General features: G+C 50.3%; 4 protein-coding genes and 1 long non-coding RNA gene across 5 annotated transcripts in view; 4 read left to right on the top strand and 1 right to left on the bottom strand.

Annotated features, from left to right (window-relative positions):
* The first annotated feature begins 423 nt into the window (after positions 1–423).
* Lim2 (lens intrinsic membrane protein 2) lies at positions 424–7082 on the top strand. Its single transcript, XM_052713339.1, has 4 exons — positions 424–1114; positions 4719–4868; positions 6681–6815; positions 7021–7082. The coding sequence occupies exons 1-4, from the start codon at positions 940–942 to the stop codon at positions 7080–7082; spliced, it is 522 nt and encodes a 173-aa protein (XP_052569299.1). The 5' UTR covers positions 424–939.
* A 1566-nt stretch (positions 7083–8648) lies between these two features.
* Nkg7 (natural killer cell granule protein 7) lies at positions 8649–9414 on the top strand. The gene is made up of 4 exons (XM_052713342.1): positions 8649–8805; positions 8880–9026; positions 9115–9249; positions 9356–9414. Exons 1-4 carry the CDS (start codon positions 8649–8651, stop codon positions 9412–9414), a joined length of 498 nt encoding a protein of 165 aa, XP_052569302.1.
* LOC128094795 (uncharacterized) lies at positions 9302–13032 on the bottom strand. Its single transcript, XR_008213068.1, has 3 exons — positions 12919–13032; positions 11255–11341; positions 9302–9408 (listed from the first exon to the last, which is right to left on the bottom strand). It is a non-coding gene; the product is annotated as an uncharacterized LOC128094795 (long non-coding RNA).
* On the top strand, positions 11272–14567 carry Cldnd2 (claudin domain containing 2). Its single transcript, XM_052713340.1, has 4 exons — positions 11272–13117; positions 13418–13558; positions 14123–14242; positions 14494–14567. Exons 1-4 carry the CDS (start codon positions 12904–12906, stop codon positions 14565–14567), a joined length of 549 nt encoding a protein of 182 aa, XP_052569300.1. The 5' UTR covers positions 11272–12903.
* A 665-nt stretch (positions 14568–15232) lies between these two features.
* The window catches only part of Etfb (electron transfer flavoprotein subunit beta), a 14250-nt gene continuing 11422 nt past the window's right edge, over positions 15233–18060 (top strand). The window contains exon 1 of the mRNA XM_052760936.1: positions 15233–15368. Coding sequence (XP_052616896.1) covers positions 15312–15368 — 57 coding nt within the window. The 5' untranslated portion in view covers positions 15233–15311. The remainder of the gene's footprint in view (positions 15369–18060) is intronic.

Here is an 18060-nt window from a genome sequence, read left to right as displayed (position 1 = left end):
CTTCCAAGTCCCCTCTTTCTGGTCCTTTTTGTATTCTCCTCATCTCATACCACCTTCATATTCACCTTCATGTTACACCATCTTCAACCCCAGCCCCAGTCCAACCCTGAGAAGCCCTTCATCTTACCCCACAAGGAACCCCTTGACTTGACCTGTCCAGACACCTGTATCCACCCCCGCCATTGCTGTTTCCTGTCCCTCGGGCTGGGAAGCCCAAGGTGAACAATAAAAGGTCTCTGCTCTATCTATCTCTTTTGTGTGGGCCATGCTTCCTGCGAGGCTCAGGCTCCCCAGAGTGGGGACTGGAAGTAAAGCCTGCGAGATGGGGAGGGTCACAGACAGAGGCTGATGGGGCCCCCTTGTCCCCTGTTTCAGCAAATTCCATTGAGGCCTCTGCTGCCACTGTGTTTCTGCCTGCTGGAAGCTGCTGGGCCATGCAGCCATTGTGTAGGGAGGCTTAAGGGATTTGGGGAAACCACGAGGCAGAGATGCCAGCAACCTGGCTCGGCGGCTCAGTCTCCACAGAGGGGCGACGGCAGAAGGAGGGCTCAGAACGGACTCCGCCACTCAGGTAGGTATGAGCAAGACCTGCAGCCCCTTACCTGAGAAGTCCAGGCTCCCAGGCCCTTCTCTCCTGGGGACTTGAATCACTGCTCTAGTCCTTGCTCTCCAAGAGCCAAGAATTGAGGCTCATGAACATCTTCCTATCGGGAATGAAGAACCTAGATTCCCAGCCTTCTTCCCTCAGACCGAGGGGTCCAGGCACCTGCCCTCCTCCCTCAGACCCAAGAGTCCAGTCTCCATCCCTCTTCCCCTTCCTTAGGCCCATAGGTCCGTTCCCCAGCCTTCCTCTCAAACCCAGGGGTCCAGACCCCCCCTCCTCTCTCAGGCCCAGGATACCCACTCATAACCTCAGCTCTCCCCTCTCCACAGATCACCATGTACAGCTTCATGGGTGGCGGCCTCTTCTGTGCCTGGGTGGGGACCATCCTGTTGGTGGTAGCCACAGCAACGGACCACTGGATGCAGTACCGGCTGTCGGGGTCTTTTGCACACCAGGGCCTGTGGCGTTACTGCCTGGGCAGCAAGTGCTTCCTGCAGACGGAGAGCATCGGTGAGCCTTGAGGCCAGGGTTTGAGTGGTGCTGAGGTCTAGCCCTCCTCCAGAGCACAGCCTCACAGCCATCATTCCTGACATTCTAAGAGAAAGTATGGTGACTCCGAGGGGCAGATGCACTGGCACTAGGGTACTCAACAGGAGGTGGAATGGACTTGGGATCTGTGGTTGTTTCTAGTTGCAGGGACAGGGTGTAAGGTTTAGTGGTTAGGTTAATGGGGCAGCATTTTCCTACACAAAATGGTGTCAGATGCAGCAATGAAACTGGGGTTGTCAGAACAGTGTCTTGCAAATATCTGCTATGAGCTGGGTATGTTAGCATATGCATATAATCTTAGCATTTGGGATGTGGCAACAGGAGGATTGTGAGTTTTAGGCTGCATAGTTTGACCCTGTCTCAAAAAACAACAAACAAATGCTATAAGCCAATAAACAGTGTTAGGGACAGGGACCACAAGAGGCTGTTGATGACCTCATGCCAGATGAAAGACTTTTTGCTATCTACTGTGTACCAGGCCATGTACCTATAGATGGATGGATACATGGATGGATGAATAGGTGGCTGACTGACTGATTATCATATATATATATATATATATATATATATATATGATATAGAGATGATGGGTAGATAGGTGAATGGACAAAGAATAGATGATAGTAGATAAATAGATAGATAGATAGATAGATAGATAGATAGATAGATAGATAGATAGATAGGAAAGAAAGATGATAGAGTGGATGGATGGATAGATAGAATAGAAATATGATGGATAAAGTTCATGAGTTCCTTTGAGCTTGGTTACCCATCATGATCTTGACCCCCCTTGCTCATGTAACCCCTCTTCCTTCTCTTCACCTGGACTCTCAGAGCTCAGTCAGGTGCATGGTTGTGGGTCTCTGCATCTGCTTCCATGAGTTACTGGATGAAGGCTCTATGATGACAGAGTATTCACCAATTTGATTACCAGGGTAGGCCAGTTCAGGCATCCTCACCACTGTTGCTAATAATCTAATCTGGGGTCATCTTTGTGGATTCCTGGGAATTTCCCTAGCACCAGGTTTCCCCCTTACCCCATAATGTCTCCTTCTATCAAGATATCTTTTTCATTGCTCTTCCACTCCACCATGGAACTTAGATGGGACTGGACTAGACCCTCTGCATACGGGAGACAGTTGTGTAGCTGGGTCTGTTTGAGGAGCCCCTGGCAGTGTGATCAGGATCTATCCCTGGTGCATGAGCCAGCTTTCTGGATCCCATTACCTATGGTAGGACACCTTGCTCACCCCTGATAAATCGGGGAGGGGCTTGGTCCTGCCTCAACTGAATGTACCAGGCTTAGCTGTCCCTCCCCCCATGGGAGAACTTACCTTGTTGGAGGAGGGGATGAGGGATGGGAGGGGATGCATGGGGGGGGGCAGGAGAAGGGATGAGAGGGGAAATAATAATGAATAAAAAAAGAAAAAAACAAAAGGTAAACAAAAAAAGAAATATGATGGATAGAATGATGGACAGACAGGATAGGCTATATGATGGGAAGGGTGGATAAATGTATAAATAATGTAGAAAATGATGGATAGAATAGATAGATGGATAGATAGGAAGGATAGGACAAGCTAGATGATAGATAGGATCGGGTGAGTGGATGGATAGATAAGTAGGAAGTATCTTAGTTACTTTTCTATTGCCATGACAGAACACCATGACCAAGGAAACCTACAGAAGAAAGAGTTGATTGGGGCTTACAGTTTCAATGTGTTAGAGTCCGTGACCATCATGATGAGGAGCATGGCAGCAGCCAGGCAGGCATGGTGCTACAGCAGTAGCTGAGAGATCACCTCTTAATCCACAAGCAGGAGGGAAGGAGGGAAAGAGAGTGGGGGAGGGAGAGAGAGACTAGGCCTGGCATGGACTTTAGAAACCTCAAAGTACACTCCTAGTGACACACCTCCTGCCAAAAAGGCCATACCTCCTAATCCTTCCTAAACAGTTCCACCAACTGGGGACCAAACATTCAAATATATGAGCCTATGGGGTTTATTCTCATTCAAATCACCAGACATAGGTAGACAGACAGGCCAACAGACAGACAAGCAGGTTGGCTGGCTGGCTGGCCAGGCATGGTAGCTTACATCTATAATTCCAGAATCAGGAGGCTGAGGTAAGAGGATTGCCCATCATCCAAACAAATAAAGGGTACATGAATTCTAACCCTGAAGCAACAGAGAGAGATGTAGATCCCCGAGGTTCACTGGCCAGCTAGCTCAGCCTACTTGGTGAACTCCAAGCCAGTGAGCAACCTCATTTCAAAAACCAAGGTGGACAACTCCTGAGGAACAACACCCAAGGTCAACCTTGAATCTCAATATGCACATACACATGCACCCACACAAACAGACACAGACACAAGCATGTATGCACACACACACACACACACACACACACACACACACACACACACACACACGATGAAAGAAGTGTAACATGGAGAAGTATTTTACATAGTATACATAAGGTATGAATATATAATAATAATGAATCATATGCTCTAGTTTACATAATATATTCTCTATAGCATGGGAATTTAGTAATATTTAATGTTTTGTTTCATGTATCATACAATACAGTATATAAGCTGATATATCATAATACATCATGTTACACTGCACAAGATTTTATACAGTATATTAATAATTACTGAGTTTTATTCCTGAAAACAACAAAAATAAGCTAAACCTACTAAGTGCTTACCTAGCCCAAGCACTTTTCATAGGTCAGCCTCCTTCCATATCCCAGGAGTGCCAGCAGGCAGTTGAGTTGCCTGTAAGGATTGGACAGAGGCAGATATGGTGGTACACACCTACAATTCAAGAACTCAGGAGACCCAGGAGGACCTACACTTCCAGGACAGCCTGGACTATGTAGCAAGAGCCTGTCTCAAAAACATAGCAAAATGTGGTATCTCAAACCTGTAATTCTAGCACTTGGAAGGTAGAGACAGGAGAGTCAGGAACTCAAGGTCAACCTTAGCTACATCATGACTTTAAGAACAAGAAGAGTGGGCTATAAGAGACTGGGTCTCCAAACTTGTTACTAAACACCTATCATGTGCCAGATAGGTGTCAGGAGCCGGGGATGTAATGGAGAGTAAAGTAGCCAGCCCTGGTCTTTTCAGACACCACAAATATAGTTAAAGCAAAAGAAAAGGACTTTTTGGATGCAGGAAAGTATAATGGATGAAATGGAAAGGATCGAAAGATAGAGATTATGATCAAGAGCATATGGGGAAACATTCACTCAATAAACATTTCACAAGACCTGTGTGTAAGCCACACTTAATGCTGGGGGTGTTCACAGCAAGAACCAAGCCAGTCCCTTCCTTGAGGAGAAGTCAAGCTGGAGACAGAACCCAGAGCAGAGTGTGAGGATAGTGCCCAGGATCAGAACAGCACTCACCAGAAGAGGTTGTGAGAGCTGGGCCTTTGGAGGATGAGTATGCTATGTCAAAAGAGGGAAGAGCTGAGTCAGATACATGGAGAAAAGCAAGGCACAGTGATCCCAGAGGTAGTGGCCCAGGAGTGACTGTGATGTGTCCCCACAGCATATTGGAATGCCACCCGGGCTTTCATGATCCTGTCTGCCCTGTGTGCCACCTCGGGCATCATCATGGGTGTCCTAGCCTTTGCACAGCAGTCCACCTTCACCCGCCTCTCCAGGCCCTTCTCTGCCGGCATCATGTTTTTTGCCTCCAGTGAGTGATACCACCCTTCCTTCCCCACCCAAATTTTCCAGCTCCTCAGCCCCAGTCCAACACCCATTTCCTGTCACTCTCCACTCCGTTCCTTCCCTCATCCCTAGACCCAGCTCCACTGACTTCTTTGCTTTTAACTCCGCTTTTTTGTTAGAGGCAATCCCTTCCTCCCTCCCTTCTTTCCTTTCTCTCTCTTGTCCTGGTGATGAGAATAAAATCTCAGGAACTTACACACACTAAGACATTCTACCACTCTTAGCTTCTTACTGGAGAATTCTAGGCAGAGGCTCTACCACTAGTACCACCCCAGCCCCTCACTGGGGCATGATAGGCAGGAGCTCTACCACTGAGCCACACTCTTAGCCCCTCACTAGGGGATTCTTGGCAGGGATTCTAATACTAACTAACACCCCATAGAACTTAAAAAAATATTTACACTTAAGTGACAGTCTTTATAGACATTCAGCACAGGACCAACTAAGAAGACACGTAGGGTGGATCCTGTCAGAATTTCATCCCACAGGAGATGAATAGTGCATTAGTGGCATTTCTCATTGCTATGACCAAATACTTACCAAGAAACAACTTAATGAAGGTAGGAAGGTATGTTTGGCTCTCAGTTTGAGGGCACAGACCATCGTGGCAAAGAAATCACGATGGCAGAAACATGAGGCAGCTGGTCATATTGCATCCACAGTTAGGAAACAGAGATGACAGCTGGTACTCAGCTCACTTTCTTATTCTTTACTCTGTCCAGGACCCCAGCCCATGAGATACTGCTGTCCACATTCAGGGTGTATATTCCACCTTAACAAAAATGCTCTGGAGGGGCTGGCAAACTGAGTCTATGTCCCCATAAACTCAGAGAAAGAGAGAACAGACTCCTACAGATTGTTCTCTGACCTCCTTACAAGTGCTGTGGCACACACACACATAAATGAAATAACTTATCTGGAAACACACACAAGTGTATGTGTCCTAGGTGATTCTAAATCCAGTAGAGCTGGCACTGAAGACCAACCATCACAGATGGACTCACTGCCCATGACTTTGTCTAACCTCCAGCTTCCCCTGTCCCAGAGGCGGTGCTCTCAGGCTCAGGGTCTTAATAGTCATTGCTGTGAAGAGACACCATGACCACAGCAACTGTTATAAAGGAAAACATTTAATTGGGGCTGCCTTACAGTTTCAGAGATTTAGTTCATTATCTTCATGGTAGGGAGAATGTTGGCATTCACTGTGCTGGAGAAGTATCTGAGAGCTACATACTGATCCACCGGCCAAGAGGGAAACAGTCTGGGCTTGGAGTGGGCTTTTGAAACCTCAAAGCCCACCCCCAGTGACACATTTCCTCCAACAAGACCACACCTCCCAATCCTTCTAATCCTTTCAAATAGTGTCACTCCCTGATGACTAAGTACTAAAAAATACGAGCCTATGGGGGCCCTTCTTATTCAAACCACCACAGCCTCCAGTCCCCTGGTGGATGTTTCTGATGGGCAACCTAAGCCACATGTTAGTTCATACAAACTCTAGTGTGATCCAAGGAGTTCTTTAGAGTAATTAAGACACTCTCTAACTCAGAACGCTGCAAGGATTTAGTTCCCCTTCCAGAATCCAGAGAAAAGGAACTGTCAAATGCTTTACTGTGCTTCCCAGCCTTATCCTCACCCAATCCCATCCCCCACTGAACCCACACTGAACCCCATATCCCCTTCACTGTCACTACTGTCCCCACCCCCATCAACCTCCCCTCTTCCTTATCTCCAACTCTCTTATCCCACTTCATCTCACCCCATGCTCTCTCCCCAGCTCTTTTTGTCCTGTTGGCCTTGGCCATCTACACCGGAGTCACTGTCAGTTTCCTCGGCCGCCGCTTTGGGGACTGGCGCTTTTCATGGTCTTACATCCTGGGCTGGGTGGCCCTGCTCATGACCTTCTTTGCAGGTACTGAGGCAGAGGGGTGGGAAGGTTGAAATCTGGGGCAAGGCGAGCAACCTCAGAGGGTGAGTTGACAAGATATCCTACACAGATCTAAGGATCTAAGGGGTCTGGGGACTGGTGACCCTAAGGGAGGGGAAAATGAGAAGTCTCTTGGGATGGAAAGGTAGGCCCAAAGAGTTTTGGGTATCAACGGATTCTGTCCACACAGGAATTTTCTACATGTGTGCCTACCGGATGCACGAGTGCCGGCGCCTATCCACACCACGCTGAGCCTTGCAGAAAACCTTGCAGCTGAAAGTTACAATGAGGGCACTGAAGAAGAAGGGGAGGACCCAGGGGCTGGAAATCCTGGCTCCTGAGGGAATGAGGGGGCTCAGTCCTGGATTCTAGACAGGGGAGCCCCTGATCCCTCTGTCCTCTGTGGGTCAGGTGGGAGGGAGTTGAGATGTGAACCCCCACCTGCCCCGAGGGGTGGTAGAAAAATGGAAACTCTTTTAGAGAGACATTTTGGGATTTAATAAAACTGATGTGAAACTACCAAAGTGTGAGTCCTCACAGGGCTGGTTTGGAGAGAATCGGGCTAGAGTGGTGGTCGGGGAACAGGTGTGTTCTGATATGGTGGCCTCTCTCCTTCAGTTCTATAGGGATGGGAACAAGATAAAGGGGTCCCTGCCTCAGAAACAGCCATGGTTTAAGGTCTAGAGATGGATATGTGGGATAACCGAATGAACAAACTGATCTATAAAAACCTAGCGACCCTGCTCCCCACTCACTTAAGCTCCAGGCAATTCCTTATATCCCCTTCCCTCCGTGAATGGGCCCTTCACCAGGGACAGCACAACTTTGTCCCCTTCTCTATTTTATTTTATGCTTTTGGAAAGACAGGGTCTCATGTGGCCCAGGCTGGCCTTAAACTCATGATCCTCCTGCCTCAGATCTCTTGAGTGCTGGGAAGACAGGCTTATGTCACCACCATATTAAGAGATGACATTTTGTGCTTCCCTGTAGAGAAGGTGTTGACCGCTACTGGAGGACAGAGGCAGAAGACCCTGAATTGTCACTTGGTTTCCATTCCCCAGACACCCTCATCTCGGTGATAAGACACCCATGCTGGAGGGCCCACGCAGGTGGGGTGACTTCTCACTATATGTGTGAGATGAGGATGTTGGAAGGGCTTCCCCTCCTTTAGCTTTTGGAATCCTGTCTGTCCTGGACAGAAGCTTAACTGGGAACAGGGACTCTCTCTTCCCACAAAGTCCCTCCTCCCGTGGAACTGGTATTGTGAGCCCACCACCCCTTTACTGTGGGTAACTCTAGTGTTAGAGTAGGAACGAAGCGCAAAACCACAGGAAAGTGTGACATAACTGTCCCCTCAGCCACATCTCCCCTTTGAGTTAATTCACACCCTAGTATGACTAGTCCACCCCCCACCTCTGGGCCCCCCAAACCCCTCCCTAAGGTCTTCCAGGAAACCCTCTCTGCTGTCTCCAGAACCTGTGACAACAGTCTAAACCACTACCTAGACCACGGAAGGTGGACACCCCTAGAATAGCCAGCGAGTAAAGACATCAGCAGGGCCCTCCCCCACCACGCAGGAAGAGAGGAGCCAATCCAAGAGGGGAGGGGAAGTCACGCAGGAAGGGAGGGTGTGAGAAGAGTCGGATGCCAGGCCTGAAGCTACAGAGGACTCCCAACCAAAGTGACTGCTTGCTGGCTGCTTCTCTAGCTCAGAGGACCTGAGAGTCTGGGTGCACATCCTTTTTCTGTCTCTAAGACCAATAGTCTGGGTTATCTGTGTCTTCATCCCCTAAGAAGTGGAAACCCAGAGCTGTGTCCATGGAGCCCTGCCGGTCCCTGGCTCTGCTTGCTGGCTCCCTGGGCCTGATTTCTACTCTGATTGCTCTGAGCACTGACTTCTGGATAGTGGCCACAGGCCCCAGTTACTCTTCCCACTCGGGCCTCTGGCCAACGACACACGGGATCCAAGTAGCAGGTAAAGTACAATGGGCTCTGGGTGGTGGGAATGGCCAGAGGGGACAGACACCCAGAAGTCTCATCTTGCATTAGGTTATATCCACGTGACACAGAGCTTCTGTATCCTGGCCACCCTGTGGAGCCTGGTGTCTGTGGGCCTCCTGATTCTGTCTTACCATCCGGCCCTGTCCGCCCCAGGCCGTGGCCCTCTGGTCTCAACTGTCATGGCTTTTGCTGCAGGTATGAATGGGAACTGGGCTGCACGAGCACTCGAGAGCTGGTGAGTCCTGCAGTGACCAAGCCAGCTCTCTCTTGTTCTTGTCCTCAGCGCTCTCCATAATAGTGGCCATGGCAGTGTACACCAGTCATAGATGGAGCCAGACTCCATCTCCCCAGGTCCAGACATTCTTCTCCTGGTCCTTTTACCTGGGCTGGGTCTCCTCTGTCCTCTTCCTCTGTGCAGGTGACTATGCAGCCCACCTCCCCGGGGAGGACCCCGCTGGGGTGTGGGGCAGGGCAGTGCAGGCCACTCAAGTTCTTGATCCCCCTCCTACTTGTCTCCACACCAGGCTGCCTGAGCCTGGGTGCTCACTGTAGAACCCACCGGGCTGGGTATGAAACTCTGTGAACAGAAGGCAAGACAGCGGGGTCAGCAGGATGCTTGGAGCCTTGTCCTCTCAGGAGCTACAGAAGAAACGCAGGAGTCTGTCTCTGCCCTCCCACCGTGCCTTACCTTTCATTGGTTTCTTCACACATTCAATAAAAACCTTCTGAGATCTAATTGTTCCAAGATCAATTCAGTCAGGACATAAACCAAGCCCACCATCCCAGCTACTCAGGAGGCCAGAGCAAGGAGTATCACAACTTCAAAGCCTGCCTGGGATACACAGTGAGTTCAAGGCTGGCCTAGGCACCTTAGTGAGACCCTGCCTCAAGGCAAAAAATAAAACGAGGGCAGGTATTGTGGCTCAGCCGTAGAGACTTGCTGAGCATGAATGAGGTCCAAGTTCCATCCTTAGCACCTAAGTCAACCATACATGAGCCTTATGGTAAGTAACCAGAGAAGCCCTCGGGGAGCGGGAGAGCCATGCAGACTTGTCCACCTGAAGTGTGTTCCGGCATGTGTGGACACAGTTTCCCTGTGTCTCTCCTCTCTTTAAGTGCTTTTCTTTCTCTCAGTTTCTTTCTCTTTTCTTCCCCCAATAGACTCCATTTTACTAGATATTTCCTTTTCTCTCTGTGAGCCCACTCTGAGGCCACTGACATGTATCACAAACAAGCCCTAACCACTAGCATTTGACACCAGCCAGATGACAGCCACAGCCTGAGGATGTGGGAGGAAGACTAAACCCAGGCATTTTTTTTTTAAACCAGAGATGACATTTAGTAACTATTCTTTTGGTTTAGCATAGAAAATGGAACACAGGACCTCCTTCAAATAAGGAAAACCCTTAACCACCATGCTACATTCCCAGCTCTCTTATACCTTTTGAGACAAGGCAGTCCTTGAATTCACAGCAATTCTCCTGCCTTACCCTCTGAAATATTAGGATTACATATATTCATTAGTACAGGAATATGCAATCCAGGCAGAGGTGCCCAAAGACGGAGACATGGAAAGGGTACGGAAGGTGATTTGTGTCTAGAATGTCGAATGTGGTGGTGGTGGTAAACGATGACAGAGAAGCGGATGGGAGCCAGGGCCTCTATTGCCACAGCTAGCTTTATCCTGAGAACGGTGGCAAATTGGGCAATAACTGTGAAAGGGGAAAAGCTGTGCCAAATGTGTGTGTGAGAGAAACAGGTCTCCCTCAAGTGACCTGGGGTGAGACTGGAAGGGTGGAGAGCAGGTAGGAAGGGACAAGGGAAGCAAGGGACGCACCTTGTGTCAAAGGCACAAGGGAAGCAAGGGATGCACCTGAGGCTCTGGTCTGACAAAGTGAGTGAGACAGCAGAGCTACAACAAGTTCAATTCCACGCCCGTGATCTCGGTGGCAATGTGGTTGAGTGGCCATAGAGGAGAGCCAGCAGCAGGTGAGGCTATCTGGCGATCAGAGGAGGAACCTGGGGCTAGAGGTGGCATTTTGGTTGCTCTCTCAGATCGTCAGGGTCGCTATCCTTGGGGAGAGGAAGGCTCCCTTGGAGAGAGACTTATGATGGCACCCAGAGGAGATCAGCATTTACCAGGGGAGTGGAGAAGGGGGCAAGCCCTGCCTGCACAGACAGAGAACTGGGGACCAGGAGAGCTTATGGGGGTACCATGACAGTTAAAGGAAGAGAGCTTTTAGAACAACTAGATCAGCCATGCAACAGCTGGAGCTTTGAAGCTGCTCCTTCTCTCTTTCCTTCCTTTCCTCCTCTCTCCCTTTCTTCCTTCCTGCATCATCTGTTCTTCCTCCATCCCTGCTCCTTTTCTTTTTGAGACAGGAGCTTAGCTGGCCTGAAACTCACACATAGCTCAAGCTCACCTCAAAACTGAAGGTAATCCTCCTGCTTCATCTTCCTAAGTGCTAGGATTGCAGACAGAAGCAACCGAGCCCAGCTTCCAGCTTCCTCTTTTTTTAAAAAAAAAATTAATTTTTAAATTTTTATAAGTAAATTGTTATTTTTAATTATGTGTACGCATGTGTCTGTGTATGGGTTATGTGCATGTGAGTGCAGGTGCCCAATGGAGGCCAGAGGCATTGGATCCCTTGGAACTGAAGTCCCTTTGGATATGAGCCACCTTGGGACCTGAACTCAACTTCTGAGCCTAGCTCCAGAGGCTCTCTTAACAGAATGACAGCTCAGAAAGCCCTCCCTGCACTTGGGAGCTGAGGCTGGAGGACTGCTACATGTTTGAGATCGGCCTGGCCTACATGGTGAGTTCTAGAACAGCTAAGGACTACCTAGTGAGACTCTGCCTCAGAACAGAAGCTAGGAATGGCCGTTCAAGCCTATAATCCCACCACCAGGGAGGTAGAGGCAGAAGAATCAGAAGTTCAAGGTCAGACCTGGGCTGCTCATATGGTTTGAAAACAACAATCCTGCTGGGTATAGTGGCACCTGCCTTTGATCCCAGCACTTGGGAGGCAGAGGCAAGCAAATTTCTTTGAGTTTGAGGTCAGAATGATCTACACAGTGAGTTTCAGGATAGTCAGAGCTACATGGTGAGACCCTGTCTCAGAAACAAACAAACAAAACCAAAAAATTCCAGAAGAACAGCGACAGAAAATGATTATGCTTCTTGGGGAGGGTATCCCTTTAAATGGCTACTAGGAGAGAGTTCTGGAATCTCTGCTGCCTCACAGAGAGCCACCCTCCCTCCCCCCATCCAGTGGGCTATCTGTCCCAGGGGACCAGGCTGTGAGTCATTTTCTGGGGTGTATATGTGTAGGGGTAGGGGTGGGAATGGCACTGAGCCAACAGGGGCCTATATAGGGGCATTCAACTGAGGTGGGCAGTCCCTGGAGGGCAGTCACTGAGCTGTGAGGCCCGAAGCAAAGATGAGGGCATGGGGGGTGTGGAGGGCGTGGGGGTGTGGCTTCCAGGGAGGATGTCTTAAAGGCCACTAGGACTTAGAGGAAGTCATAAGTTCTTAGGGAAGGAGGTTGAGGAAGGGGCCAGGAACATGGGGTGATGGGAGATTATGGAATCCTTTGTGTTTGTTTTGTTTTGTTTGAGATAAGAGTCTCACGTAGCCCAGGCTGGCTTTACATTCATTATGTTCTGAAAAATGACCTTGTACCTCTGATCCCCCATCACAATCCCCCAAGTGCTGGGAAGACAGGTGTCCCTCACTATGCTTAGTTTATACCACACTAGGGAATGGGACCTAGGCAGGGCTTTGTGTACGCCAGGCAAGCACTCTACCACTGAGCTACACTTCTAGCTCCTGTTTTTTGTTTGCTTGTTTGTTTGTTTGAATCTCACACTGTAGTCCACCGGCCCAGAACTCATTATGTGGTCCAGGACTGCCTTGGACTTTCAGTCTCTTGCCTCAGCCTCCTTGGTGCTAGGATTACAGGTTTGAGCCACCATGTGACTGACTAGTGTTGGGGATCTTGAGGTCACCAGGCAGGAGTGCTTGGGGAGGGAGGCCTTCTGAAGTGGAGGAGCCTCCCCCACAGTCAGGGGTATGAGCCGGTCCTACCTTGATGTCCTAGGCAGCTGCTTCCTTGGCATGGGGGTGAAGAGGAGCCTTCAGACTGGAGGCAATTTGCTTAATCTCTTGACCAGCATCCTCACAATACTGTCCACTGCTACCAACTACTGGATCCGACAACAGGGAGGCCACAGTGGCCTGTGGCAGGAGTGTAGCCATGGCATCTGCTCCAACATTCCCTGCCAGAGTGAGACCCTCACCTGCCCCTATATCAGACCACACTCCAGAGTCCACCCCTACCCCCAGCTCCAGCTGTGCCCTTCCACCCCAGGCTCAGATCCAGCTCTCCTCCACCACCAAGGCTCTGCCTCCCCAGACCTGTCTCGCTGCCTTCTTCCTACGTGTCCTCATCGGTCCCCATATACACACCCCGACACAGCTGAGCTCTAGATGCACAGTGTGTGGCGGGACGAGGGTGGCCAGAAGAGCTCAAGGTTGCTCTTTCATCGTGGCAGGGTGCCCAATTGATGCTACCCTGTCTCTACAGACACCCTGGCGGTGACCGCAGCGTGCATGGTATTGGCAGCAACCTTCAGTATCATATCTTTGGGGTTGGGGATGAGGATTCGGTGCCAAGAGGGCGAGTCACTGCGTAGCCAGAATGCCATTGTCTTACTTTTTCTCAGCGGTGAGAAGGCAGCCATCCCCATGTCGGAGAGTGGGTGGTGGTGATGGCGATCCTGAAGGAGTGGGCCAAGAGAGGCTGATGTGGTTAGAAATGGAAGGACATGGCTGAAGGATGAAGTGGAGGCGTCCAGTACAGGAATGATAGACTCCTAACAGCGGGAGAAGTGGGTGTATCTCTAACTCTTTTGCCTGCTCTTGGGACTCTTTTCTTCCCAGTGGGCTGCCTTGCCCTGGCTGTGGTCTCCTGAAGGCCTGCTCTTTTCTGAAGAGGAAACGGAGGGAAGTGGATCTGGGGGAGGGGGAAGATATAGAGAAGCTAGGAGGAGTGTAGCGAGAGAAAACTGGTCAGGATGTACTGTATAAGGGAAGAATCTATTTTTAGTAAAAAGCAAGAAAAGAAAACAGGAGGGCAGGGGGAGAAGTCCACGAAGGTGGAGCCAAAGGGTAGCTGGGCTACTTTTCGACCAGCCAGAGGCCGTCCTGAAGGGCGTGGCCTAGGCAATAGGGGCGGGCTTGGGTGCAGCCCCACCTGGTCCCGCTCACCTGACGGGTGGGCGTGGCCCAGGGCTGTTGCTGCTGATTGCATTGGCTGGATACACTGCAAAGAATGCCTGGAAGCCGGAAGTCTTCTTCTCCTGGTCCTACTTTTTCGGATGGCTGGCTTTACCCTTCTCGTTTCTTGCGGGTAACCAGCCCAAGGGGAAGAGGGTGGAGACTACCCCTCTAGAGGACTCCCCACCCCAGAAACTTCCCAGTCACCTGTTCTCCCAGGAAAGCCCACAATGACTTCCAGGGACTCCCCAACACCTGCACTCCAGATTCCAGCACACCCGGTGGAGACGCCCTTGGAGCCCCCATCCCTAGTCCCCAGGCAGGCCAGGTCATCCGCCCCAGGGCCCACCTTCCTCCCCCGGCTCTGCACTCCCCTCCTGCCAGGCTTCTGCTTTCTGCTGGCGGACATGATCATGCAGAGCACCGAAGCTATCAGCGGGTTCCCAGTGTGCCTGTGAATGCGGCCTGACTGGGGCAGAATAAAGGAATTGCTTCTAGTTCCGATCCTGAGTGCTTTTCTGCCGAACGTAGATAGGCTTGAGGACAACGGGGACACGGATGTGGGGACCTGTAGAGTAAAAGAGATCCGGAGGAATGTGGGTCGGTGGGAGCGAAGACATGGATACTGGAACATGGAATGGACCCGGGGTGGGGGTCACGGGAGACGTGGACGAAGGGAGAGAGTATGAGGATTAGCCGACACGGGGAGTCGTAGGGGATGTGGGGGCAGGGGACGAGCGGAGACGGGGGAGTCACAGGGGAGCAAAGTGTAGATGCATAGATGTGGAGGGAATCTGCAGAAAGAACGCGGAGGCAAGCAAGCGAGGGGGCCGCGGGCGTGGGAACACAGACACGGTGACTTGGAATGATGGAGAGGGGGGGAATCTGGATGTGAGCCACAGAGGTGGGGACAACAGAAGTGCGGGGCAGAGGGAGGAGGGCTAGGACGAACAAGCTCCCAGCAAATTTCACTCACTGAAATGCCCTTTCCCCTACTTCCGCGCCACGCCCCCTCCACCCATCGGCCCGCCCTGGATCCCACCTCTCTCCCTGAGTTCCGCTTCCCATTGGTTTCCTCTGGGCTGTGCGGAGGTTGATTGGTTGGAGGTGCGGCGCGCAGGCGTAGAGACAGATACGGGGCTGGCGTGACCTGAGGTCTGGTTTAGCTGCAACCCGACCCGGCCAGTGACTGCTGCAGGAACATGGCGGAGCTGCGCGCGCTTGTGGCTGTCAAGAGGGTCATCGACTTCGCTGTCAAGGTGACTTTCCCCACCCCGACTCTGTCCCAGCACCTTGAGACCGCAGCTATGAGCTTCCAGGATCAGGAGCATATCCCGCATGGGCGATCCTTCTCAATTTCTGTTGCCCTTTGACCCTGGAGCAAAGATCAAGAGCTGTGCGTTTCTGACAGTCAGATCCCTCTTGGGTCGCGATCCCTCCTCCTCAGTCCCTTGGTAACTGTGGGCTGGAGGAGTCATAGTCCCTATTTAACACATGGGGAAACTGAGGCATAAAGTCACTTAGCAAGGGAGAAGCAGAATAGAGACTTATATGTGGGACCTGCAATTCAGTCACTTACCACTTTCCAGGCTGCATTACCTGCTCTGCAAGTACCCCACATGGGGAGCCATCTGGTTCCATGGAACTCAGAAACTGCCTCACCCACATAACCACGGGATGCTTGAGGAAATTCTTTAGCTAGAAAGGGAAGGAGACTCGTGTTTGCTGGAAAAGCAAGTTCAAAGGCGCCAGCTACCAGTTTGACTTTAAGACAATCTGATGTTTCATTTCCATGAGAGGTTTTAGGGCTGGATCCCTGAGGTCCTGGCCTCTTCTCAGAAAGAAGCTGGTATAGGCAGCATTGAATCAGACTGGTTCTCAGGCCAGTCTCTCTCAATGCTTGGCCTAACCTGAAATGAAAAAGGTGGTGGCAGTTCATGTCTGTCTGTCTCTATCATACTGGGAGTCCCCCTCTGAGTCCTTCAAATTTCCTAGCATTCCAAGCACAGGGACTGTGCACCCAAGGGACCTCTGAGATAGGCGAAAACTGGCTACAACATTGGCATTAGTACCGCCATCCCCACACCCCCACTGAGGATTAATAATAAGGGAGGATACAGGAGGCAGACTCAGATGTGAAATGGACGTGACCCTAACAGCAGACCCTGAAGTAGGTACAAAGCACCAGCAGACACAAGTCCTGTGCAGAGATTAATCCATTTACATCTTCTGTACTCTTTTTTTATTTATTTATTTATTTATTTATTTATTTTGGTTTTTCGAGACAGGGTTTCTCTGCGTAGCTTTGCGCCTTTCCTGGATCTCGCGCTGTAGACCAGGCTGGCCTCGAACTCACAGAGATCCGCCTGCCTCTGCCTCCCGAGTGCTGGGATTAAAGGCGTGCGCCACCACCGCCCGGCTCATCTTCTGTACTCTTAATCTCATAAGCTAGAGAAGGAAACTGAGGCCTGTGGAGGCCTTGCTACTAGCCAGATCCCCCAGCTGAGTAAGCAGCAAGAGTCAGAAGTGCAAGCAAGTCTGGCTCTCTGCCTGTTTGCCAGAGAGAAAACAGGTTGGCTTGGGGATGCTTCTAGCAGCCCGTGACAGAGATGATACTTCCAGACTTACTTATTGAGACACTTATGGGTTCCTGGGACTCAACTCAATCGCCATTTATTTAGTGTGTGTGTGTGTGTGTGTGTGTGTGTCTGTCTGTCTGTCTGTCTGACTGTGGTGTGTGTGTCTGTCTGTCTGTGGTGTGTGTGTCTGTCTGACTGTCTGTCTGTGGTGTGTGTGTCTGTCTGTCTGTCTGACTGTCTGTCTGTGGTGTGTGTGTGTGTGTGTCTGTCTGACTGTCTGTGGTGTGTGTGTGTGTGTGTCTGTCTGACTATCTGTGGTGTGTGTGTGTCTGTCTGTCTGTCTGTGGTGTGTGTGTCTGTCTGTCTGACTGTCTATCTGTGGTGTGTGTTTCTGTCTGTCTGACTGTCTGCGTGTCTGTGGTGTGTGTGTCTGTCTGTCTGTCTGACTGTCTGTGGTGTGTGTGTGTGTCTGTGCGTCTGTCTGTCTGTGGTGTGTGTGTGTGTGTATTGACAGGGACTCAAACCCAGGACCTTTCAGATGCTATGGCAGGCAAGTGCTGTACCCTTGAGCTATAGTTCCAGTCCTTTTTCTGTTTTATTTTTAAAATTATTATTATTATTAGAGACAGGGTCTTTTTATTTAACATTTTAAATGATTTATTTATTTTTATTTTATGTGCATTGGTGTTTTGCCTGCATGCATGCATGGGTGTTGAATACCTTGGAACTGGAATTTATAGACAGTTGTGAGCTACCATGTGGGTAGCCTAGGTCCTCTGGAAGAGCAGCCGGTGCTCTTAACCACTGAGCCATCTCTCCAGGCCCTGATTTTATTTTTTAGTTATGTCTGTGTGTGGATATGTGCACATAAGTATAGGTGCCTTTGAAAGCCAGAATAGGGCATCAGAGCCCCTGAAGTCAGAGTTACAGGTGATTGTGAGCTGCCTGATGGGGTGTTGGGAACTGAACCTGGGTCCTTTAGAAGAGCACCAAATGTTCTTAACTGATGAGCTGTCTAGCCCTAGAGACAGTCTTATTTAGTCCAGGTTGGCCTGAACTTCACTATAATGTCAAGGATGACCTTGAACTTCTGATCCTCCTGCCTCCACCACTGAGTGCTGGGATTACAAGTGTGTACTCCCATGCCTGGGTCTCTCTGTTTTATTCTGAGATGTTTCATCGCCCAGGCTGGCCTCAGACTCTTCATCCTCTCACTGGCTTTGATGCATGGCCTGCAGCACACCCAGCACTACTCACCACTTTGAATCAGCTCTAACCTCAGCATCTCCTGGTGCAGAGCATGGCCCATGTCATTTATGGTATATCCAGTGAGAACTGAGAGCTGAAAGGTGAACACGGCATGGTACCTGCC

This window comes from Peromyscus californicus, unplaced genomic scaffold, assembly GCF_007827085.1.
Source record: "Peromyscus californicus insignis strain IS unplaced genomic scaffold, ASM782708v3 Scaffold_4__1_contigs__length_199733344, whole genome shotgun sequence".
Lineage (NCBI taxonomy): Eukaryota > Metazoa > Chordata > Mammalia > Rodentia > Cricetidae > Peromyscus > Peromyscus californicus.
This window is presented reverse-complemented; position numbering and strand designations above follow the sequence as displayed.